The following is a 26,788-nucleotide window of genomic DNA, read 5'->3' as shown; positions in this document are numbered from 1 at the left end:
CTGCCACCTGCTGGCCGTTTTTGTAATAACTACCATTGCTTCAAGCATTCTCTTCAGTTCAGAGGCTGCATCAAAGCCTTCTGTATGCTCTAGCATAGAAAAATAGGGACGCACAATAATATCGCTGGCCGATAATTATCGCCAATTTGACGTCAAACAGATCAACTCGATAATAAAGAAATCCGCCGATAATAACAGACAAGCCACGTTGGTCCATCCGTTGTGGTTGTGGCTCAAGTTGTGCCCAAGTCCTCAACCCCTCCCCTCTCCTATAATAGTGTCGCATATTTGTGATGTCATAATGCGCGCGACCTCGTGTTCACAGAAGATGCATCATGGCGACATGGCAGTCGCCAGTGTGGGCTTTCTTTACAAAATGTTACACTCGCAGTTTTTGGTTGCAATTTTAAAACATGAATGTTTTGTTTTGGCAAGCTCAAAATGAGTTACTGGTTGTCTTTGAAGCAGAGATGTCAATCAAATTCCGCTTCATTGTGCTTTACACAATGTTTCACTCAAAAGTATATTTGTATTCAAGTTCATTTTGCAAACAATTATCGGCTTACATGTCGGTTATTGACATTGGCACTTTTTAAATGATTAGTTTATCTGTATCGGTTGAAAATTGCATTATCGTGTGTCCCTAAAAAAAAAAATGTATTTGGGAGCATGGTAATATTTAAAATAGAACATATCTATTATACGTTTTTGGGAGCAAATGAAAAACATTCTCAACATTCGCAAACACTTCCAAAGCTTCGCCGCTCAGTGAAATTAATTTTATCATGTGACGTTCAGGTATTTTTGGGGCCATTGAAGGTCACCATTCTCACATTCTATATTCGTTCTGTATCTGTGACTGTGCCTGAATGCGTAACCTGAAGATTTTGCGGACCTGATTACTAACTCTGACCTATGACTTTGATGATCCTGTCAAAATAGTACGGCCTTTTCAGTTTGTAAAATAAAACGAGCGCTGTATTTTTCAAGTTTGACGTAAGAGTTGTTGGCACAGTTAAGAAATGCAACATGAAAAAATGCCGAGACGATCGACAGTCTGCCGGCAGGCATGCATGGCTCTATTCTTGTCGAAACGGCGCTTGTCGACTTTTGCATTTAAACTTGCCGGTTCAGTTTCCAGTCGCGCCACGTCAGCGACAGCCTCCTGAAATATCAATAATGACCCCCTGATGGCAGCTGATTCCAGACTATTATCCATCCTCGTTCTCTTCAGCTCGAACGCAGCCTTCAACGCTATCTCCGACGCCATCCTCCCCGCCAGACTAATAATATGAGTTGATCTGACACACGAGACCGCAACCACTTTCCTCTGGTGTTCCCCAGGGGTCAGTTCTTGGTCCAATCCTGTTGAAAATATACCTCCTCCCACTTGGCCATTTTGAAAAGACAACATCTGCACTCAACCGACAACACAGTTTGACCTTTCAACCTTTCAACCGTCCTTCCCCTCTTCATTCTTCAATGCTTCAAGGATTTGGGTCTCCCTGAAAAAAAAAAATTTTTTAAGACAAAAAGTCTACAATATTACGTAAATACTGTAATAAAGTTATTTCACCAGAAGAAATGTAGCATTACCATCATAAAATCGGAATTTTATTCGAATATTATCAAGCTTAAGCACATAAAATAGGAATGAGGATTGGGCCATACTGCAAAGAAAATGTGAAGAAATAAAGTTGGATTTCGACCCCCAAAAAATCCCCAAAGAAGACAAAAAGTCATAGCATGAAAAAAAAAAAACTATTTCACAAGAAAAAAGCCTATGTCGTTTTCCTGGAATAAAAATGGGACTATCTAAGTATACTATGACAAATTACGAATGAGTATTTGGCCACATGGAAATGTTTTTATTTTTTCCAAGACAACACATTTTAAAATGTTATGAGAAAAATGTCATGTTCATGAGAATCAAATCAGTATTCAAAATGTATAAGTAAGAAGAACATCATTTCACATAAATAAGGTTGTCAATTCTTAACGTTGGGAACTCAGGATTTTACAAGATTCTGATTTTGAAGATAAACATATATAGTACTTAGTTAAAACGCGTAAAATGAGAAAAATACTAACATATAAGAATGATGCTAAGAATAAGCAGTTCAGATAATGGATGGATGTCAGTTGTAATGTTATGTGAATGGCCTATTTTTATGTGGGAAGTCATAAAATAATAACGTTATTTTATTTTATTTTTTTACATAAAAGAAACCTTCAATTCTACCATAACAAGGTCGTGCGTTTACCAGAAAAACGAAGGTAGTTTTACCGGAATAAAATCATGTTTTTGCGTATTATGAGAACGCAAGTAAATCATTTTACAAGCTTACTTATTTGTGTTTGTTACTTCATTAAAACATTTCTTATTCAGATACAGTACTGTGAACTTTCCCTTAAACATCTAAAAATGCTGTGAAATGTTTTTGCTGGTGTTGTTGCATAATGTTGCCGCGCAGCCAAGTACGTAATCCTTTACGTGTTTGGTTCGAGGCCATCATTTGACTTGAGCCACAGTCATTTATTTAGCGTGTGTTACGATGGCTGCAAACAGACAAGAGATCGGTTCCCCACTTCTCACATAATCACTTTTTTTTTTTGCAGGGGTGAGACATTTTGATTTCCTGGAACATTTTTGGGACCTTAGCCTCTCTGACCTGGAGCCAATCTCAGCTGAGTTTGGATGACAGTCAGTGTAACATCCTGGGCTGATTGGTCGCCAGTTAATCGCCGGTCACAGAGAAAATCAAGCATTAAGACTCACATTCACTTTTATGGATTTTTTTTTAATTTTAAATATTTAATTACCCTAACATGCACGTTTTTGAAATATGGGAGGAAGCCAGAGTACCTGGAGAGTATGCTAACACCACACAGGAAGGCCGGAGCCCAGATTCAAACACAGAACTTCAGAATGTTGAGGCAGAAGTGCTAACCACTTGGATTACTGTCACTGCTGTATTTATTTGTGGTTAACTATGCCACAAAAAAAGCAAATAAAAAGGATGTGTGAACATTGTACTATAGGCAGTCACTTAAGGGTTAAGTAGATAAGTACAAATGACATTTGACTTCGAGTTATACACATTTAAATAACTTGGCACATTTATTGTTTTGCCCATTTTAACACCAAAAGCTAGCTAACACTGGCTCAGGCTTTTATGCTATCAAAACAACGTGTTTCTGTAGCTTTACTGTGCTGTGAACTAACATGTTAAATTAGCTAATGAGAACAGTTGATAAAACACACTTTTACCTGCATTTATTTATTCTTGAACGCCAGAATCTCGTTTTTCTTGAGGAGAAAAAAAAGTCGTGTTACCATCCGCGAATGTAATCATTTTAGGAATAATAATAATAATACATCAAAAAAAAATTTTTTTTACTCCTTGTCGAATAATACAACTTAATGTTATTATTTTATGTTGTTTAGTATTGTTTGTTAGTTGTGCGTTTATGTCATCTCACATGTTCCAAATAAAGAATTCGTCAATTAATTCATTCGTTCACGGAAATAAATCTATAAAGCAGTAATTTGTACATTATGTGACACGGCAGCAAAGTCTTCATATATAACAAAATATATATATATATATATTTGCTTTACATGACATAAATGGCGTGACAGTCAGTCTTATTTTGACACGCATCAACCGGAAGTACTTATTTGACCGAGCCGGCGTGTTTATCGCTTTGCCTTCCTGGTTTTTGGCAGCTCTACTACCACATCATGAAAATTCTAACTCTAGCAGTCTTGTTGACAATCTTATTCTCATCGGACAGCATTAATGTCGAGGTAAGCGTTAACACTCGGTGCTAAACCCTGATTGTTTCAAACTTTTATTCATTTGTGCCGTCATGTTCGATGTCATGTTTTGATTGTGTTCCTGTTAGCTTGCCGTGCTTGTCATCTTCCGGTCATTTCTTTGAGCTGAAAGGTTTTTTTTAAATTCGTATTCTTTTCTTTCACTTTTTTAAACCAGAACTCCACGAAGAAGTTCTTCAGCCGCGGTCACACCAACAACTGGGCGGTTCTGGTCAGTGCAGAGTGTTAAAGCGTCCCTTTGAACCTTTTGTGGACAATGTAAAAATGCTAATGTTCACTCTTTTTATTCACGTTTGAAAATATGCGTGCTTTTAACAGGTGTGCACGTCCAGATACTGGTTCAACTACCGGCATGTGGCCAACACACTGTCCGTGTACAGGAGCGTGAAGCGTCTTGGCATCCCTGATAGGTGAGGACAATAATGTTGAATAGAACATTTCAGCTTTCAAGATTTGTCGTCAGACCTGAACTGAAATGATGGAGAATGAAAACGTATTGTTTGGGTTTGTAAGGTCAGCTATAGCCCAAAAGGCTTAGTGTTTCCATTTCCTTCATTGTTTTCCTTTAGATTGAGACTTTTCTTTCGTCTTCCATAGAAATGTTACGATCCACTTTTTTCATTACCGATTCGATACCGATACTTTGGGTTCAGTATCTACCAATACTGATCCGATCCATACTAAATTGTCTTTGTCTATTATTTTCAATATATTTCCACAAAAAACCTCAAATGCTTTTAGATGTTCTTTAATGTTTTGAAATATTTTTGAACATTTATTAGAGTATGATTTTCATTCAATATATTGAATGAATGTAATCATTACTTAAGTGACGGTACACTTTTGCTTTTTACATTCAAGCAGCGTTAATGTTTCAACTGCATAACGTAGCCGAGGCTCGCCTGATTCCGAGCGCTTCTGTTAACAAAATGAGTTCGATGTGGCCATTGCTCCGGCGCCACTCGCTTCTGTCTACGCACTGCACGTAAAGAAATATTCATAAGCTACATGCTTTTTTACTCTTTATAGTTTAACTCATTCACTGCCATTAACGGCTATAGACGTCAAAAATTCATTTGAACTATTTCTATTAGTTTAAAAATGTTTCCTACTTTTGTTAACAAGAGTGTAAAAACCTAGAATTTTTTTATTGTACATTTAGAACAGATATCAAATTTGTGATTAATCGTGAGTGAACTAGTGATGTCATGCGATTAATTACAATTACAAATTTGTACTAATCTTTTTTTTTATTTTCATGAATTAATGGCAGTGAATGAGTTAAGAAAATAGATGATCACCAAATGCCACCTTTTATGTACAAAATCCTATTACAACAGGCATAAATAATGACGTTATTTGTTGTCTCGCCCGCCGTCTTGCCGCTTCCCACACGGCCGTCCTTCCGTCTCGCCTGCCGTCCCGTCTCGCCACTCGCGGCAGCAGCGAGGCGGGTCCCGATCGGGCGGCAGTGGACCTTCGCGAGAGAAAGAGCGGCGGTCCCCGCTTGGCCGGCGGTAACGCCAACCAGCCCCCCGCTCTTCGTCGCTAAGGTCCCCGACGGCGGCGAGCCGGTGGCAAGGAGGCGGCGTCTCGCTCTCGCTGGCGACGCGGGGTCCGCCTTCCTGCCAAATGGCTTCCGTTGTTGCCCCAGTGCAATTTTGACAGACATTTGGCACCGGGAAATATTGACCTCACCATTTTTTGTTTCACCTCGTCATTGGAGACACGAACGTGCGCGCGCCCAGGAGATAAGTAAGCTTCTGTGGCTCGGGACCATTTTGACAGATACCAGATCAATTTTTTCCCCCTAATACCTGGGCCGATACCGATCCACGCATGGGATCGGAACATCCCTCGTCTTTGAGAGGCGTTTTGTCACAGGTGTGAAAACATTGGATTGGTTGGTTTTGATCATTTTGGCAAAGCATAATAACTGGCTTGCGAGCATCGATATCCATTTCACTGACAAAAGACCACCGTGACAGAAATGTCAAGCCAGCCCCTCAATACAATTCCAATAGAAAGAGTTTTGCAGTGTTTGTGACCTTTTGCCCGATGGCGCAGTCACATCGTGCTGATGCTGTCAGACGACATGGCGTGCAACCCCCGGAACCCGAAGCCGGCCACCGTCTTCAGCCACAAGAACATGGAGCTGAACGTTTACGGCGACGACGTGGAGGTGGACTACCGAGGATACGGGGTGCGTTAGGCGGGATCCGGGTTCAAGCCACCTTCCCGCCGAAAGTTGCCTTTTACTCGCAGGTGCTCGCGTTGGCGAGCCCAAGTAACGTTGCTGTGTCCACCGTTGTAGGTGACTGTGGAGAATTTTTTGCGAGTTCTGACCGGGAGGCTTCCGCCGAGCATGCCGCGCTCCAAGCGTCTCTTGTCCGATGACCGAAGCAACGTCCTCATTTACCTGACAGGTCATTTGAAATGTCTGACACAACGTTTATTAACTGTACGGGCGATTTTTTTAGCGAACATTCTTAACTGGCAGTTAAGTTCAATGCAGTAATAGGAAAGTCTTTGCTGTGTGATTCTTAGTTTATTTTTTCTCATTTATCTCTTTTAATAGTTACAAGATGAATAGATTGCTTAAATATTTTTTTTTTTACTTGTGTGCCGTAAAGGACACGGCGGCAACGGCTTCCTGAAGTTCCAAGACTCTGAGGAGATCAGCACCTTTGAGATGGCAGACGCCTTTGAACAGATGTGGCAAAAAAGAAGGTAAATGATGTCCTAACTTGTAAATAATTACAGCAGGGGTGTCCAAACCATAGCCCGGGGGCCCTTTTTGGCCCGCTGTCCATTTTTTAAGCGACCCGTGGGATATAATAAAAAAGGACATTTTCTACTAATGAATGTTTCATTTACTGTCGAGCTTTTCTAAATAGCAAAAATGCAAATGAGCTCAACCGGTGACAACATTTCTCCGCATAACACTGTGGTGAATAAAGACAATCATTTTTTACAAGCAAAAATGGTTCCTCCACTTTGTCTCGGTCCAAATTGTGAACATGTCACATGAATGATCCTCGAGCAACTGCAGATTGCTCCCGTTTTGGTTCTGAATGTAGGATTCAGCTGCTTTCTTGTAAAATCTTGTAAAATCATCAACTATTAACCATGAAGAAATCTGTTCAGGTAGCAGTTTATAAACAAGATGCAATTGCTTTATTGGCTATTTTTGATGTGCTTGATAAATGACAGCAAAAAAAAAAAATATCAAAGTGGCCCCTGCATCCTTAGATTTTTCTGTATGTGGCCCTTGGAGGAAAAAGACACCCCTGACTAAAGCAATGTGAAATATTTGAAGATGAGAATGTACTGTATGCTGCCACAGGAATGACTTTGGTAAGTGGAACCAGATGTTTCATGGATTCACTTGAAAATGAGATGTTAACATGTAAAAAACAACAACTTGTGCTGAATGCGCGACAGGCTGAACGCGGTCTCCAGTTTCATTGGTACCTCTTGACCAGTAAAATAGACGGACTTGCACGGGAATCTGCAGGATTTGAAAGACACGCAGTTGAGCTGTCGCCATTTTGTATTTTGCAAATGGAACAGCTAATACGTTGTGTATATGTGATCTTCGAATGTGCCGACGGCGCGTGTCAGCCGTGGTTCGCCATTTCGGAGGTAATTCTCCATTTTTGTTGAGTGTTCCAATATGACGCATCATTCAACAATCTCTTGCGAACAAAGCGCTGAGTAAACTGTCTTAATTGATTCATTGCACGCTGCTGAAAAGCTTGATTGAAAGAAAATATCATTTTGAACTGGTTTGGTACAGGTTCAATTTTGGGCTCACGTCAGACTCACAAATACAACTAGTCAAAAAGAGTTATTGGCGCATCCTTACTTACTACATACTACTTGTATTTACGAGACTGCAGAAGTCTTGAAAGATGCCGTCAGCACATAACGTAAGTTGTAATAAAATTAGAGGTGTTAAAATGAGTACATTAACTTTGAGATCATTTAAAGGTTCACTGAAGCAATCCCCTTCACTACCGGCTGTTTTACTATATTTTGACTGATTTTGCAAGGTTCCATTGCTATAAAAACATGGAACCTACCAAAAGAAAGATTAAAGTCTCTTCTTTCATCAAACAAAAGCAACTCGCATCAGAATATAGCGAAGTTTCACCATTATTCGCATTGTGGGGAAAACAGCTTTGTTTCAATTTGGGCCTGGTTGATCTCGTTTGCTCTGCTGCCACCTATAGGCCATTTCTTCAACCGTTCTGAGAGTGCATCAAAGCCTTCTGTATGTATGCCCTAGCAAAAAAAAAAAACATAAAAAATGTATAAATACGTCTTTGGGACACTTAATACATATAGAACGTATTTATACGTTTTTGGGAGCAAATGAGTTAAACACCACCATTTTCTTTTTAGCGCACGATTAATGATCGACCCTTACTTGGAAAGCCTGTACTGGCGGAATTCCATTCGCAACGCAGCAGACACGTCCACGTCAAAATTGAGCAGTTATACATTTAATAATAATGAATATATTTGTGGAGATTGGGGTCAAGTTGTATTTGACAATTTTTTTAAATGTGCAGAATTTCACAAGTTACTTTATGTTAAAGATTAGATAGCTCTGAATATGAAAATAAAAATGCACCAATGTCTTACAAATGCAATGCCATCTAGTGGCAGAAAAATGACTTACACAAATCAATATCACACTTGTTTTTTTACAGTACCTTTTAATTTTAACTCAAATTTATGAATAATTATGAAATAACTATCATTGACGAAAAGATGCAGCCATATTTCTATTAGTTTAACATTTTGTTCCACTTTTATGTTAACAAGAGTATGAAAACTATTTTATTGTACATTTAGAACAGATATAACATTTGTGATTCTTCGTGAGCTAACTATTGAAGTCATGTGATTAATTAGGATTTAAAAAAATGATTGCCTGACACCCCTAAATAAAATGCCACTTATTTATAGGGCTTGGTGTGCTCTTTGGTGCTGCTGTTTTTGTTAGCAGTCAACTTTCAACAATGACATCGTCAATGAACTGAAAATCATAACTCATCGGTACTCGCATCGACTTGAGGAGCGGCGTACTGCGAGCGGTGCGCTCACTATTTGAGCAAATCTCTTATTTGAAGGAAGAGAAGAGGGTGGTGAAAAGGGAGCAATACTTTTTTTAGTTACCATAGCAACAGCTAGATGAAAGATGGTTCTAAGGTTGTGTGTTTGAAATGTTCTCTCCCACGAAAGGACTCTCCTCTTATGACTCGCTCTACGTGTGTTTGAAGGTACAACGAGCTGCTTTTCATCATTGACACGTGCCAGGGAGCTTCGATGTACGAGAAGTTCTACTCGCCAAACATCATCGCTCTGTCGAGCAGTCAAACCGGCGAGGACTCTTTGTCGGTGGGTTTCCTGCTTGCATGAATATTGAGCACATTATACATTCTCGGGGTGTCCAAATGAGTGCGTTCATTTTGAGTTCAAGTTCCTCATTTTTTTAAACCCCCGATTAATGATCGGCCCTTACTTGGAAAGCCTCTACTGGGGGAATTCCAGTTGTAACGCAGCAGACATGTCCACAGCAAAATTTAGCAGTAATAAATATAATAATAATGCCTATATTTGTTCAGACTGGGGTTAAGTTGTATTTTACAATTTAAAAAAAATGTGCAGAATTACACAAGTTGCATCATGTTAAAGATTAGATAGCTCTTAATATAAAAAGAAAAATGCACTGAGCTGTCTTACAAATGCAATTATGCCATCTAGTGGCAGAAAAATGACCAACACAAATCAATATCACACTTGTTTTTTCGTTCTTTAAAAAATGTACTCAAATGTATGAATGATTATGAAATGACTGTATTAATGACTAAAAGATGCAGCCATATTTATATTAGTTCACCATTTTTTTCAAAGAGTATGAAAACTTAGAAAAAAAATATTTTGTACATTTTTATTATACATTTAGAAGAAATTTACAATTAATCATGAATTAAATTAAATTAATTTAATCGACAACTATTGTAATAATTGAGTTTTCAATTTGAAATTGTCCAAATCCTCTGATTTGAGCATATCAACAGGAATCGTTCACTGATTATTATTTTTTTAGTTCTTCATGAAAGAAGACTGATTATCGTCTGTGTTTGATTAAAATAAGACATTTGCAAACATCTGTTTTTACTTTGGAAAACAATGACCGAAGCGGTAACATAGTACAACATCTATCCCCCTTTTTATTAATCACTATACGAATACGAAGTACAAAATAAACACCAATCACTGCTTAATAAACAGTAATCAGCGGAATAAATGCTTTTGTAATACACTTTTAATGCAAAATTCAAATGAATCTGATTAGTCCATTAATCGATTGATTAATCGATTCTACATGTGATTAATTACGATTACAAATTTTCATCGCCTGACACTCCTAAATAAATTCACATTATTATCATCTGTTTTATTTTGAAAGTACAAAGATTGACCTTGTGTGAATTCATCCCAAATTGCAGCATCAACCCGATTTAGCCATCGGAGTCCATCTGATGGATCGTTACACTTTCTACATGCTGGAGTTCCTCGAGGACATCCACCCCACCAGCAAAACCACGATGAGAGATCTGGCGAGTTCATTTCCGTTCTTCTTCTTCTTCTTTTACAGTCTCTCAGTAGTTGTGAAATTCTCAATGACTGTATCATACTGCCCACTGGTGGCCAAGTCATGCATACCAGGAGGAGGCGTTTTTTGACAACTGCAAAGACCACCTTCCACTTTGACCTCATTAAAATCTCTCTGGTCCTGAAATGGGCACATGAAAGTCACGCGCACAGAATTGGCTGGCTGGACACGAAGCAGAATATATAATGGCATGTTTAAGGGCGTTGATGGTTCTAATGCTGGCTTCGATCTGACTCGTGGTTCTCACTCCACAGCACCCGCGTTTCACCCCCCCCAAAATCCTGCAAATATCCAATGGCCCGAGGACGTCGTTTCTAACCTCCATTTGTCATTACTTTTCCCCATTACTTTTGTTCCGGTGCTCTTTTGGGATCAATGTGACCAATTTGTCAGATGTGCAGCAATGCATTCTGGGTTGTAAGTCTTCTGCCATCTGTTTGGCTGACAGCCAAATAAACAGCATGTCCGAGTAGGGAACAACTTGTGATGGATGGAGCGCTTGTCGAACTTCCTTCGTGTCGCCCGCAGTTCAAAGTTTGCCCCAAGAGCCAGTGCGTGTCCACTCCGGGCCACCGTACCGACCTGTTCCTGCGCGACCCGGGAAGCGTCCTCATCACCGATTTCTTTGGCAACGTTCGCAAGGTGGAGATCACCACGGAAACCATCGACTTGACCGAGCCCATAACATTGACGGAAGACAAGTAAGCCAAACACACTTTGGAGTTCTTATGACAAAGAAATGTCTCCGTAAAATTGATACCTCGCTTTTCACATCAGGAAAAATACCGCACCACATAACATTATTTATTTTAACATGGTACACCTTTCTTAATGTACCAAATATTGTATATTTTCTCTAAAAATAAAATAGATGTTGTTCAATGAAAGCAACGCCGCTGTTTTTGAGTGAATCTAAAAGTTATTTTTAGAGCTATCATTTTAATACTGCGATATTTCTGCTCATTATTATCACGCCGGCAGAATGTAAAATGGGCCCAGGCCTATTGAGTTGCTCGATTGTTAGCGAGCACATCTGCTCGTCTGCACATCTGCTCATCCCCAACAGTTTAGATTCATTTCAAATGGATTAAGTACCCGGAAATCAATAAACACTTCAAAAAACTGATATCATGATTACATTTTAAATGTCCCCGCACGCTCTCGAGACTCCGCAGTAGTTATTTTATTTTTAATGAAAAAGGGTGCAAACTGGATTTAAAGTTTAATGAGAGGTTGTTATCGTTGGCTTTTAATGAAAGGGCAGCGAGCCAACTTGGATTCGATTCTTCTCATTAGCGCTTCTTCGCTGCTTGTTTTTGTCTGCGGCGCAACGCTCAGCATGCGAAGTGAGAAGCGGCTGTCCTCAGGGTACGCTTACATTTACCTGTCCGTCGACATCAGGGGTGGGCAAACTCGGTCCTCGAGGGCCGGAATCCTGCCGATTTTGGATGTTTCCCTTCTACAACACGCCTGATATATGATCAGCTCATCAGCAGGTGGCAAATCCAGGACCAGAAAGTAAAAATCCTGCCACAGTTGAGCTTTAGCCTCAGGTGCTAGTTAGCTAGCTAGCACCCATGGTGCTCGTTTACCTGCTAGGGAGCTAGCTAACCAGCTAGCACTAGGGGCTAAAGTCAAACTTAGTTAGCTAGCTAGCACCCAAGGTGCTCGTTTACCTGCTAGGGAGCTAGCTAACCAGCTAGCACTAGGGGCTAAAGTCAAACTTAGTTAGCTAGCTAGCACCCATAGTGCTTGTTTACCTGCTAGGGAGCTAGCTAAACAGCTAGCACTAGGGGCTAAAGTCAAACTTAGTTAGCTAGCTAGCACCCATAGTGCTTGTTTACCTGCTAGGGAGCAAGCTAACCAGCTAGCACTAGGGGCTAAAGTCAAACTGTGGCAGGGTTTTTACTTTCTGGACCTGGATTTGCCACCTCTGAAGCTCTGCATTAGCCTGATACTGATCCTGTTGATTGGAATCAGCTAGTGTTGGAAGAGGGAAACCTCTAAAACCTGCAGGACTCCCGCCCTCGATGGACTGAGTTTGCCCACCCCTGGTCTACATAATCCGTCTGATTTCATAAAGGATGATAGAAATGGGAAAATATTTTTTGGACAAATTCAAGTTGAACAGAAAACCCGAACAATTGCTTTTTATTATTCATTTGATAATTGATGACTTGTTGATTAATCAATTAATTGCTGCACATTTCTTAATTACGTTCCTATTGATGTTAAATGGGGTTGTATAATATCAAAACGAGGACAGGAAGAGTTGCTTGCGCCAGATTTAGCAGCAAGAACATTTCCGTCTAATCCATTTATTGATATATTTCCCTGGCGTGCTGAAGCAATTCTGTAATTTCTTATAGCAATATTACTACGAAGCAATTTGCTTATGCCGACGGGGATTTTGTTTTTCATTCACTTCATTTCCAGCTTAGCATTCAATTTCAGAGCCAGCGTTGCATTCATCTTATTTCCCTGTAAAAACCGTATCCATCGACATGACAGGCCTCATCCAAAATGGCCACCCTTCGTTGACATGGTACGATTAATGATCAGACTCGAGACGTCGCAATCAGGCCTTCGGATCAAACCGATAATCTTGTGTTCGTAAAGCGCGACCGAAACGGTTCATTTGTTAAGCAGACTTGAACGTCAATTGAAGCGCTATTTATTTTCATTCTTTACACCCGATAGCGTTCCCTCAAATGGTTAAACTGCCAGATATGTTTCAGTGGCATTTATTTGTCTACTGGCTTCCTGTTTAATTTTATTGTGTGGGCTTTATCAATGACCTGCATTGTATTTCATTAAATAAACTGAGAAAAGGCCCCAAAAAGGCCATGAATTTCAAGTAATTTGAATGAAAAAGAACATCTTGGGATACAATAAAATGACTACTGTGTCGCGAAATAACATTTTCCAGTTTCAAGAGTGTGCTCATATGTTTTTTTATCCTCTGAAAAAAAATAACAATTTAATTGATTTGTGCAGGTGATATTATTGGTGGGAAAAGTTTTGTAATGATTCATCTTGTTCTCTATTCTTTATATACAAAAACGTGACATTTGAACTGTGCTATGTAGACTCCCCCCCCCCCACTGTTCTTTACACACACAGTTCTGGCTTCACTTTGTAGCCCTCCATTGAATAATGAGCACAGAATGTTGCACAAAAATTGCAGGGTGTAATAACAAGAGCTGCCACTTGATGGTTGTCGAGCCTCTTCAACCTTCCTCTGCCAGTTCTCTCAAGGGGGGATTTTTAACATTTGAGCCTATTTAGCAGTGACACAACCGCACGTGGCGGGGGGGGGGGGGGTCACCATGTGTGTTCTTCCTACTCCAACACCGCACACCATACAAACAATGATACCAACAGCAATCAATCAATCGATCAATCAATCGATTTATAGAGAACTTTTCATACTTAACAAAATGCTTCACATTATTATAATCACCCACAAGGACGCAGACACGCGCATGCAAACATAAACAAGCAAAAGAGAGCAATGAATGACTAAAAGACCAAATGCTGATGACGTGAGTCTTAATCCCCCAAAGCAGGTGTCTGCTGTAATACCAAGACAGACCCGTGGGAGGCAGCATGCTCCCAGAAAATACAAAAAAAGAGCGCAGTAATTATTGAAGAAATAAAAGCGGCCAGGCGGGAAACACTCGGGTTACGAACGCTCCTCCTTGTCGTTTGTGTTCGGAGCGGATGACTCGTGACTGAGACACATTGTGGACAAAACGGTTGTCACCGCTCGTCACAAAGAAAAACCCACAATGGTCACTGAAATCGCTTGAAACTTACAAAAGTAAAAAGGAATAAATTGCGTATTAAAAATTAAACAATCAAAATAAGCCAGTAGTTTTGAATGAGTTCTTGAAGTTATTTAACAAAAATGAAACAGTCCTGGACAAAAATGATGGTACCAATAACTTACTATTTTGTTGCTCAATCAAGCGATTTCTGTCACTGTCAATGAGACCTGTGCACCTCCTCGAGAGCAAACCGCTCCAGTTGTCTCAGGTTTGAATGGTGTCCTCTCCAGACGGCACGTTTCAGCTCCTTCCACAGATGTTCAACAGGATTTAGATTTGGGCACTTCAGAATAGCCCAGTGCTTTTCTCTTCGCCATTCTTGGTTGTTAAAAAAAAGGAAAAATAAAGCAGCAACAGAACATAACCGAGCCTCCTCCATGTTTCACAGCAGGGAGTGTTCTTTTTCTTGGTAGATCAAAAAAAGTCCATAAAAAGTGAAATGCCGATCAGATCACTGGAAAGTCTATTTGGTGTGTGTATCTATTTGCATGAGCTTATTCTCACACCAACAATAAAAAAATGCAATAAGTGGTATTTTTATGAAAAAGACACAAACATACATTAATAAAAAAAAAACATGCATATCACTTGAAGCATTCATTAATTAAATATTTTGTTGTACTGTATACTTAATCCCCTTACATGTGGGAAAAGAGAGCAACTGTCGCCGATACACTTTTCAGACAACATATTATATGTGACATCACGAGTCTAAACATTCTTATTAATATTACATTTGTGGTATATGAGTTATGAAGCAAAATCCGGTCGTTTTTGTCCATCTATGGGGCGGCCATTTTGCCACTTGCTGTCGACTGAAGATGACATCACAGTTGGGCAGGGCTCAGACAACGACCAATCACAGCTCACTTGTTTTCTGAAGCTGAACTGTGATTGGTTGTTACCTGAGACCTCAGCAACTGTGATGTCATCTTCAGTCGACAGCAAGTGGCAAAATGGCCGCCCCTGAGGCTGCATAGAACATATTGTCCCCTTCATCAATGAGAAAACAGAACACAATAACAACACTCAAGTAGGAGCTTATGTAGGCCACAGCTCTCACTTAGACCCTCACGCAGACTTGCCGATGTCACACGCCATCTCACCAAGCCCCGCCCCTTAAAAACACATGCATGTACGCGACATTTCAAGACGTATGTAGTATTTTCTTTGGAATTTTTCACCTAAAATATGTCCCCTGTGATGAGAGGTGCTTCTTACGATGTTAAAACTTCACTCATCTACGCAAATAATTGGACTCGGAAGAGGAGTGAAAGTTAGGAGTCATCATGTTTAGTGCTGCTAATTAGTCATTAAAAGCGTTTTCATTCCTATTTTAGGCTGTTTGGGTTCCCCGGGCGACACACAACTTCCCATATTACTTTATTATTGATTAGTAGCGAGCAGATCAATAATGCAGACCAGAAACCGAGTTGCCCCAATTCAGTCCTAGAGAGAGATGTTACGAATGATTCAGAACCAAGTTTTATTCCCAGTTCAACCGAGCAGGCATGCGTTTTATATTTTGCATTCTTTTTTTCTTTTTTTTTGTCTTTAAGCCTCTATTGATTGATTGCTTGCTTTCGTTGTTTGGAAAAGCAAACAAACAGAAGTGCAATGTTGAGATTAAAATAATAATAATAATCATCTTTTCAGAAAAAATTAAAAGAAAATGATAAAGGTGAGATGGAGAGGGTGAATGAAACCGCTTTAAATCATGGTGAGATGCACCAAAAAAAAATATTCAAGTTTGTGTGTGGATATATTGCACACAAACAGTTGAAATGCTTGAAATGCTTACGAGTCGAGACATCCAAATTAATTAAACACTAAATTACTTCTGTAGTCTTTTACTTAAAATACCCAAACTATAGACGCTAATTAGTTTAGTCACTGTTTTTGATTGCGCCCCAGCACTCATCACAAAGTGCACTTTTTTTTAATTTTTTTTTTATTTAGGCTATGTGAGTTGTTCTGGTATTTTTAGATGTATCACTAATGAGTAACTAATCTGCATATTAAAGTAATAATGAAAGTCGAGTTGAAAGCGACGCACGCTCGCCTAATGATGCCACCATCCCTTGGGAAATCTTTATTTTTTAATGTCGGGGGGGGGGGGGCAGAAAAAGGACCTAAATAGGTCAATTCATTCGCTACCACTGCTGTACCAGAACCGAATTTCTTCTGTAAAATAAAAAAAATAAAAAAATCGAGTGTTCCTTCACTGCTGGAGCGCCACTGGGGAAGGCAGATAACACAAATGGAAATGAGGAGCTCCATGTGTTTCCATAGAGATGGCGTACCTCTCCCCTGCACAGAGCGCACACAACCTGTTTAGCATTAGTCCAGGCTAATTAAACGCTTTTTGACGTTGAATATTTGTATTTTAATGTGCTCGCTCCCCGGAGGACGCGCCACATTCTGGGAATAATAAACCAGTGGTTGTGGTGTTGAGTAAGTCTCGGCCAATTAAATGCTATTTTATCTTTAGTTAACCCATTAAAGGCCTAATGCGCCTGGCGAAACAAGCCTCTCTAAAAGCTACGGGTGGCTTTTGAGTTAGCCCCAAAAACCTGAAGTTTTCCTGGAAATTCATCAATATTAAAAATAATTGAGATCTCAGCTCCTGAAGCAGATAGAAACATAATTCCAAAAACATTTTAGAGCTAACACTTGTGGCGTTCACACAAACCTTTATTATTATAAACCTTCAATATATATATATATATATAAATATATATATATTTAAATATATATATATATATAAATATATATATATATATAAATATATATATAAATATATATAAATATATATATATATAAATATATATATATATATATATATAAATATATATATTATATATTTATATATATATTATATATTTATATATATAATATATATTTATATATATATTATATATATATATATTTATATATATATTTATATTTATATATATATTTATATATATATTTATATTTAAATATATATATATATTTATATTTAAATATATATATATATATATTTATATATATATATATATTTATATATATTTATATATATATATATTTATATATATTTATATATTTATATATATATATACTTTCAACACTGGAGCACAGTTGGAATAACCTCGGGGGATCGGGGTAATTATTCGTCGTCCATTCCGTTACAAAGCAGTCAAAATTTTCAACATCCTCATAGTCTACAAACACATTTCTTAACAGTACGTTACTGTCGACTCGTTACAATGATTCGAATTCCTCCCGCGTCGTCGTCAATCGCGTCATTTATTTAGGCGAGGCAGTCGAGGCCAATTTATTGAGATGTGCAATTAAATGAGCTATCGCGCGCATCCTTGGGGGGGGGTGCACCATCATTTGGGAGTGGAGAGTCAATCAATCAGTTAAACTGGATCAACACTGTCTGGCTGAATCTTTGCTTGACTTAAACAAACCCTGCATCGTACACGATAGTTGACCTATTATTGACATCATACCCCAAAATCCTGTTCAATCTTGTACTATGTAGCAATACTGATTTCCGGAATCAATTCACAAGAGTTAAATTTGATTCGATTCCGATTGCCCCCCGCCCCCCTTTGATTCAATTAAATCTAATATTGTTTAAAATATATTAATAGAACATCAATTCTTCTTAAATATCAAGGACATGATTAAAAACTCCACAAACATTAAATTATGCGGAGTAACTGCTGTAATGATTTAGTTTATTTCTGTTCACGAAAGTAACAGTAAGTGTTAAACAAACATTGACATCAGCGAGGATACGCTGAAAATAATATATTCATAATTGGAATTCAATAATTGTAAATATTCCAAATTGTCTTCATATGCAATAAATCGGGTCTTTTGTAAAGGTAGGAAATTACTTAAAATTTCCGTGAACAGTAAATAAAAAATAAAAAAAACAGCGTGATACAAAAAAACATATAGGCCTTTAAAATGAACATTTCTAATGAATTTATGGTGAAAATATAATGAAATAAGGGATTTATGGCTTTATGAATCAATATCGGGCTCTGAAAAGGAAAATGGATTTGAGAGATTCCATCCATCCATTTTCTGTACCGCTTGTCCTCACAAGGGTCGCGGGGGTTGAGAGATGTATTTATTTATTTATTTTTTACCCAGCCCTCGTCTAATCACTAATTTATTTCACAGTTGTTAATTAAAATGGTGCATTCTTAAAACAGTTGGGTAAAAAAATCCAATGAAATCAAATGGTGCAGTCCTAAAACAATAGGGTAAGAAAACAAAAATCAATTTGGGTCAAAGATGGACCAACCCGCGACTTGAATCAATTCCGAAAGTTGTGTGTATGATGTAACGTATATTGTTATTTTATTTTGCACACCACTTGGAGTTTGCACTATAGTTTGAGAATCCATGATTTCAACCAATGGAGGTTGCAGTAAATCCAGGCCAACTACAAGGTTTAATAATTGGAGTTAATCTCTCCTTGTAGAGTGCAGCATATTTTGTGAATCTCTTATTTTAACCATTTGAATGGGAGGTGTGTCAATGAAACAGTATTTAATGTTCCATATTTTTATTTTATCTCCGACCCCCCCGCCAATAGTTTGTAATTCCTTCATTTAAACCAGTGGCAGTGGAGGTGATCCAGACCAGCTCTAAGAAATATGCATGCAAGGTGTAATATTTTGCACTCCACAGTCCGCGAATCTGCCGTCGAGCACGAGTCGTGTCCGCAGGCTGTTTTATCAAAGATCGTACCGCGATAATCGACACTTTTGGCCACTCCTTTTCACTCCTCCTCTCTCATTGCTGCTGCTCTCCAAGCGGCCATTTTTGCTCGCAGCAAGCCGCTCTTCCATTAAGTGATTGAGAGGACATTTTAATGGAGCGTTCAGTCCCCTCTTCATTATACGCGCGGCCTAACGATGTAACGACATTGTGCGCCATTAGTCATCGCCTGTTGACCAAAACACGGGCGAACGAGACTTTTGCCGTAATGACCACCAAATTCGTTTTTTCCAAGTGATCCGCAGATTGATTGATTTGATTCCTGGCCCAGTCAGCCAAAGTTTCTTCGTGGAGTTGATATTAAAGGAGAATTAGTTTGACCTGACGATGGCAGCTGCAGACAGCAAGGCGGCCCCCGTTTGAAAGATAGACGCAATAAAGTGGAAAGTGCTCTCAATTGAATTGCCTCATAGTCCAGTGGACCCGGGGCCATTTATTTGCGTCCATCTTTTGTAGAATCATCCGTATTTGTCATGTGCACACACGTACACACGGAAATTGACTTCTGCATTTGACCCGTCACAGCACAAACCCACTGTTAGTGGCTCACACTGGAGCAGAGGCCTAAATCAGCAGTGGGGGAGAATTTCGGGGTATTGGTGTCTTGCTCAAGGACACCGTAGCCGTGTGTCTGTGGGACGAATGTTGAGAGGAATACTTGGTCTTGAACCGGGCTTCCCACAGGGGCGGATGGCGATCTTTATTTGCTGCCACAGCATTATCTTGTCCGTCCGTCCGTCCTTCCACACAATCTGGGCTTTCAATTTTGTCATCTCACGATTATAAAAAAACGATAATTGAAGAAAAGCCATTCATGTACCAAGCAATATGGCTTGTGTCTGCATTGTACTTCATTTTAGAAGCCTTGTCAGTACTAATGCTAGCAGTCAGGAAAATCTTACTGACGTCCTAATGTAAAATTTGTATCGAGTTCCCCGACTGATGTTCTTAACGGATATTCACACAAAAATGCTATAGAAGCTGACGGGCAATACAAAAATACTCGCATGTGAAAGCAATTATTCACACGATTATTTTGACTGATATTGAAATCACAGTTATTCATTGATTTCGTTACTTCGTATTTATTCAACCACCAAAACAGTAGATAAATATACGTAAATACTGGCTGTACCTGCTTTGCACCTTGGCCTCCTAGGGGCAGTATAGTGCCGTGCATGCATCGAGTACACGCTTGAGATAAGAGTAGAACAAGAAAGTTGAAATTGAGAATTCACTCTATTCTAAAATTCTATGTAAATTTTACAAGGAGAGTTTTGAGAACATTTTACAAGTTTCTTTAAAAAAAAAAAGAAGAAAGTTACTCAAGCGTTGAAGAACAAACTCATGACCGTCAGCTTGGGCCACGAGCCATGCTACATGCTGTTTGCCACTATACTACATAATTGCTGGTGTGTCCAAAATGAGACCAAAAACGGGTCTCTTGGAGGGAAAAGGATTCCGCCTGACACCATCAATATACTAACACACAGCAGGAATGGCATGGCTCAGGTGGTAGAGTGGCTGTCTTCCAACCTGAAGGTTGTGGGTTTGTTCCTCAACCCTTGAGTAGCTTTGTTTTTTCTTTTTTAACAAAATGTCCTCAACTCTTCTTGTCAAATTTACTTCGAATTAACATGTGATTTTTTTTTTTTACTACCGGTAGTTTTTTTTCAAGTAAATATTACTTTTATTAACAGTGTATTCACAGCTTAGAGTCGGGCTGGGCAATTAATCAAAAATTAAATGTGATTTTTGTTTTGGCCTCTCACAATCATGAAACAAAGGTAGGAGTCAAGGTATTAAAAAATAAATAAATAAATAAAACACTTGATGACAGCACCTGTGGTATGGGTAAAATTAGAGGCGTCCATTGTGTTAAATTGCAATGCACCTAATTCATTGGGGCACGATGTCTGTTCGAGCTCTTTTTGAGGAAACCTTTAGAGATTTAGTTTTTCGTTTTTAGTGAAAGAGAAGCTCATTAAAACCCAGAAGAGCACATTTTTGTGTGGGAAAACCTTGCATTTTCTTCCGTCATCTTTTAAGTTGAGCCTCGCTGAGAGTATTTGCAGTTGAAAAGACCACAAATTGTCATAAAAACAGAAGAGTCTTGAAGACCTCCAATATTGTCGACGAGCTCTTGTATGTCGTTGAGTTGTGCTTGGCCTAATTAGTGCTGCATGCTAATGAGATGTAGCCATGATTGCTGTGACATTCTCTGACGCTTTTATTTCCCACTGGTTGAGCTCATAAATTGTCACTCTTTTTTTTATCTACTTTGTCTATCTAAGAACCTCAAATTGAAGTTGTCAACCATTAGTATGCAATCACACTGCTTTTTCAAAACCTAATTGGTATTGTTGTAAAAAATTGGCGGCAATTACATTTGAAGGACAACTGCAGCAAAACAACACATGATTCAACCTGAGCGTTCCGAATAGTGCTTCCATTGTAACAGATTTAATGGATTCTTGCCAGCCCTTGATGCAGAATTACTGCTTTAGGGCTATTACGGAAGACAACAAGTCTCTGCCTTTACCTTTTGCACAGAACCCAGCGAAGGCAGCCTATTGAAACACTCGTCGTGCCGCGGCAATTGCTTTCAACACAACAGAGTCCTGGTATCGTGCATTACCCTTGCACTGAGGCGATCTCCTGATTCTGTTATACATTACCTCCAAAGTCGGGAAATTGTCAAATCGACTTACTTCCACCGTTTGTTAACCTTTCAAAGAGAACCCAGAAAAGCCGGAGGTATTACAGCAAAGCGTTCTGTGCTTTCACACATAGACACCGCACCACCATTTGCTATATGTATGTCCAAAAAAGAAGAGGGAAAAAAAGTTCCGGACATTTATTTTCAAAAAGGCAGAAAAGTAAACGTTCTAAAAGTCACCATAAAATGTTCAAATACAAAAGAAAGGCAAAAAAAATGACCATAAAACATATCTGTAATTGCAAATAAGGTCAGAATTTTTTTTTTTTTTAATGGGCACAAAAAAATCCCGAAAATGACCATATAATGTACACAAAACTGCCAAAAATATCAGAAAATTGATAGCAAACAGGTAGAAACAAATGCAAAAAAAATGGCCATAAAATGTCTACAAAAGGAAGTAGAGAGGCAAAACAGACCATAATATCTTCATAAAATTGCCAAGAATGTCATCAATTTGACACATAAGTCTAAAAATGTATGCAAAACTAAGTCTGAAAAATTGCGCACCAAAAAAAAATCCAAACACTCAAATTATTGGATGCTGCATATTTTCTGTTGTGGTGCAGCTCGAATGAGCTCTTGAGCTCGTCGGTACATTAGACCAACACTAACACACTGTTTCGTTCATCATAACGTTCATTGCGGCTGCAGGCCGATTTTTTTTCTCTTATTTATTTGGCCTAAAATGTCTCTCTTGACTCTTACACAGTCACGCCGTCCCGCTGAAGCTGGGAAATGGATTGGGACGAGGACTTTCAATACAACGGCGCAAGAGAAATACTTTGAGAAAAACCTTTCGACACCGGTGGCATCCTGCCTCTGAGATTAGCTCTGAAGCAGAGAAATTGATGGGCTGCTTTGGAACCTTCCACAGCGATCAGAATCTTTTGCGCGGAACAGTGATGGGTTTTAAAAGCTGGTGACGTTTTGCCTGTCACGGCTCTCATACTAACTCGGGAGGAAAATAACTGCCAGGTCATGTCCCTCTTTTTCTGCGCCATTTAACAGAACAACAAGATGAAATATATTTTGAAAAATTACCGGCTGTGTGAAAGGGGCTATTTATAGAACTAGAAAAAAAGTAACTGTGCCCATGGAAACAAAATCAAGGTCTTGGTTTTTACAATTTCTTGTAAACACAGAATCATTGAAAGAAACGTGTGTCTGCATCAAAATGCTGAATTGCTGTGACAGGTAATCACCAAAATAAGAGAATAAGAAGCTTATTTGATGAGAACACGGTTTTGCTGTCGGGCGGAATCCTCGCATCTCCAAAATCACTATTTTTTAAGGAAATTTAAAAAAGGCCATCTCGCTTGATTTACAAAAAAAATAAAAAGCAATCCCGCATCATTCATGTTTATCGCACACACCTTTTATTTCCATCATACCGTTACACACCTAGCACCCCCCCCCACCCCCATCCCCACCAAAACAAAAGCAAGCGGCTGTGGTGGTTACATACTCTTCCCCAAACTCTTTTTCAAAGATCTTGGAGCCATGAGAGACGCTATAAATGAAACGATGAACTTGCTAAACAGTTTTCAACCGAGCATTACAGTAAATCATTTTCAACAAAGCAGGCTTACGCAAATCTATCTAACCTATTTTTACTCATTATTGCATAAGAAACATTTAATCGACTCCTGAGATTGAGGACGATAGTAGAGTTTTAACCTTAAACATTTCCCGACGATAATATGTTACATGCGACCTCACTAGTTTAAATGTGGCATTCTAATTGATATTACATTTGTGAAATATGAGTTATGAAGCAAAATCCAGCCGTTTTTATCCATCTCAGGGGGCGGCCATTTTGTCACTTGCTATCGACTGAAGATGACATCTCAGGTAACAACCAATCACAGCTCAGCTTCAGCAAACAGGTGAGTTGTGATTGGTCGTTCCCTGAGCAACTGTGATGCCATGTTCTCTCGTGATCAAGTGGCAAAAATGGCCGCCCCCTCAGATGTATACTGCTGGATTTGACTGCTTAACTCACATTCCACCAACAGAATATGAACCAGAATTCCATATTTAGACGAGTGGGGCTGCACGGAGCATATCGTCAAGGATTTTTATGTGGGGGGGTTTACTTCCCCTTTAAATGGATTAATAATGCGGAAAATAACATCTAGTTAACGTGGGGACATGAAATTGCCAATCCTCATCATGATCAAGAGCTTCTGCAACATGATCGCAACACGGTGATCCACCATTGTTTTTGTTTTTATCACTTACAGCATCATCCTATCAGATTTTTTTTTAATGTGTTGTCAACAATGTTTACACATTTATTGACTTTGGACCTGGTTATTAAAAAAAATATTTTATTTGTGCTCCCAAAACGCTGGTTCCTTGTGGACGGAACTTTGAAGTGATAAAAAAAAGAGAAAAAAGAGACAAGCTTGTTTCCATGTGGACATGCTCTCAAAAATCCTTTGTTTTATTAAAACTGACAAGACCAATAAAAGTCTCTTTCCTGTGCGTTCACAAATCCTGCAGCCTGTTCCCGTTTTATGGAACCCGTGGAATAAGCATGCGGCTTTTTAATCGTTTTTTTTTTCTTCTTTTTTTTTCGGTTCAGGTCCAAAAGCGAAGAGCTGAGAATGGAGTCACGCACGTATGTGGATCAGCTGCCGGTGTCTGAGATCATTCATCAGGTAAGAGACGCACTCTGCATAACACGCACACACATTAGGACCCTCGTCTGTTCTTCCATGTTGCTTCGAGTGCGTCCACGCTTCATTTAAAGATTGCTCACAATGTCGTGTTGGGCAACCCTTGACAGATGTCTTTGTGCCGTTTCTATGGCTACCATAGCGACTGTGAAACGCGAGTCCTGATCTCCCCGGTTTGAAGGGGCAGCCGTGAAATCCGGCACAATGGACATATTTGATTGTGGCTGGAGAATATGCGCATGCAGTTAACACAATAGTGTTCTTTTCTGACCAGTTTTGATGTATTAATTTGCGTTACAGTCACAAATGCATGCAGCACATTGGACACAGCACAGAGTCATACACAAAAAAAGTTATTGTCTGTTCAGTAAAACATCCTTTGGTTCTCGTGCTGCCTGTTAAAAACAAATCTTTTGCACAACTTTTTTTAATCGTGCCCATTGCTGGAAAATGAATTGACCCCATTTACTAACTTTAGTTTGAACTCTGCAAGTTTTCTGCAAGCGTTCACCAAACAAATCAAGACAGGTGTGTGCGTGCGCGTCATCATTTCCGTTGAACCCCTGAGACTGGCCCCCCAAACCACCGTGGTTCAATCACACTCGGGTTAAGAACTGCTGCTGTAGACGCTTCATTTTATTCCCAGCAGAAGAAAAAAAAAACACACACTATATAATCTTCCCAGGAGTTCATTAGTGCCATTGTTCGCAAAATGATTTCAAAGAGTTAACGGCTGAACCCATTTGAACTCTGTCGCTAGGCAAAACAGCAGAAGTCTCACAATAATCTTATATTATGTGAAAATGGCATCAATGAGCATTCCTATAGATTCTGAATGTAATTCACAGACCTCAAACCTCAAATGAAAACCAAAAATCCACCGAGACAAACGAACACCTCCCTCAACTCGAGTTTCTCATCACGGAAAACATCTGACTTTCAGTATTAAGCCCATCTGTTTGATTTCCATCCAGAAAAGTGGTACTGTCGAGTCCAGGGGTCACCAACCTTTTTGAAACTTAAAACTACTTCTTGAGTACTGCTAGTGTAAGGAGCTAATTTGCGGAAATTATTTGGAGGTAAATCTTCTCGTTGTGGCTGACTGTCTAGTTAGCTAGCTAGCTAGCTAGCTTGTCTTCATGAATGCTTTGTTGTTGTGTTGTCACTATTGAATATTTTTAGAATTGATTAATCGACTGATCAGATTAATTTTCATTGGGTTCACCAACCATTTTGAAACTTAAAACTACTTCTTGAGTACTGCTAGTGTAAAGGGCTAATTTGCGGAAATTATTTGGAGGTAAATCTCGTTTCTGTCTGTCTGTCTGTCTGGCTAGCTAGCTTTATGAATGCTATGTTGTAGTGCTGTCACTATTGAATATTTTTAGAACTGATTAACCATCAATTATTCATTCAATTAATCAACTAATCAGATACATTTAAATTGGGGTCACTAATCTTTTTGAAACTTCGAACTACTTCTTGAGTACTGCCAGTGTAAAGGGCTAATTTGCAGAAATAATCTTCTCGTCGTCATTGGCTAGCTGCCTAGCTAGCTAGCTTGTCTTCATTAATGCAATGTTGTAGTGCTGTCACTATTGAATATTTTTTAGAATGGGTTAATCTTTTATTTCTTAATATTCACCGGGGGGGCAGCCAGGCCTGGAGGCGGGGCTCGAAGGCGAGTGTCTGGTGGCCGGGCCTATACCCATGGGGCCCGGCTGCGCACAGCCCGAAAATGCAACGTGGGTCCCCCTTCCTATGAGTTCACTACCTGTGGGAGGGGCCAAAGGGGTCTGGTGCGCAGTGAGCTGGGTAGCAACCAAAGGCGGGGGCCTTGGCAGTCCGACCCCCGACTACTGAAGCTAGCTCTGGGGACATGGAATGTCATCTCTCTGGCAGGGAAGGAGCCCGAGCTGGTATGTGAGGCTGAGAAGTTCCGACTAGATATAGTCGGACTCGCCTCCACACACAGCTTGGGTTCTGGAACCAATCCTCTCGAGAGGGTCTGGACTTCCACTGTAGAGTTCTCCACGGTGAGAGGCGCAGAGCAGATGTGGGCATACTTATTGCCCCCCGGTTAGGTGCCTGTACGTTGGGGTTTACCCCGGTAAACGAGAGGGTAGCCTCCCTCCGCTTTCGGGTGGGGGGACGGGTCCTGACTGTTGTTTGTGCTTATGCATCGAACCCCCTCGTTCTGCTGGGGGACTTCAACGCTCACGTGTGCAATGACGGTGA

At 39.5% G+C, this 26,788-nt stretch overlaps 2 protein-coding genes across 2 annotated transcripts in view; one reads left to right on the top strand and one right to left on the bottom strand.

Moving 5' to 3' along the window:
• Positions 1–3,403, bottom strand: part of ak5 (adenylate kinase 5) — a 37,036-nt gene extending 33,633 nt beyond the window's left edge. The window contains exons 1-2 of the mRNA XM_086081214.1: positions 3,272–3,403; positions 1,443–1,505 (exon numbers count right to left, since the gene is read on the bottom strand). The gene's annotated coding sequence lies outside the window, so the exon portion shown is untranslated. The remainder of the gene's footprint in view (positions 1–1,442; positions 1,506–3,271) is intronic.
• A 281-nt stretch (positions 3,404–3,684) lies between these two features.
• pigk (phosphatidylinositol glycan anchor biosynthesis, class K) overlaps positions 3,685–26,788 on the top strand; it is a 40,652-nt gene continuing 17,548 nt past the window's right edge. Inside the window, exons 1-10 of the mRNA XM_086087573.1 lie at positions 3,685–3,811; positions 3,999–4,052; positions 4,160–4,251; positions 5,909–6,044; positions 6,156–6,267; positions 6,475–6,571; positions 9,133–9,250; positions 10,366–10,476; positions 11,061–11,233; positions 24,457–24,532. Coding sequence (XP_085943699.1) covers positions 3,746–3,811; positions 3,999–4,052; positions 4,160–4,251; positions 5,909–6,044; positions 6,156–6,267; positions 6,475–6,571; positions 9,133–9,250; positions 10,366–10,476; positions 11,061–11,233; positions 24,457–24,532 — 1,035 coding nt within the window. The 5' untranslated portion in view covers positions 3,685–3,745. The remainder of the gene's footprint in view (positions 3,812–3,998; positions 4,053–4,159; positions 4,252–5,908; positions 6,045–6,155; positions 6,268–6,474; positions 6,572–9,132; positions 9,251–10,365; positions 10,477–11,060; positions 11,234–24,456; positions 24,533–26,788) is intronic.

Source organism: Leptonotus elevatus, chromosome 1 (genome assembly GCF_054856555.1).
Source record: "Leptonotus elevatus isolate MCC_2025b chromosome 1, RoL_Lele_1.0, whole genome shotgun sequence".
In the NCBI taxonomy this organism is placed as follows: Eukaryota; Metazoa; Chordata; class Actinopteri; order Syngnathiformes; family Syngnathidae; genus Leptonotus; species Leptonotus elevatus.
The sequence above is the reverse complement of the archived record's forward strand: the minus strand, read 5'-3'. Positions and strand labels throughout refer to the sequence as shown.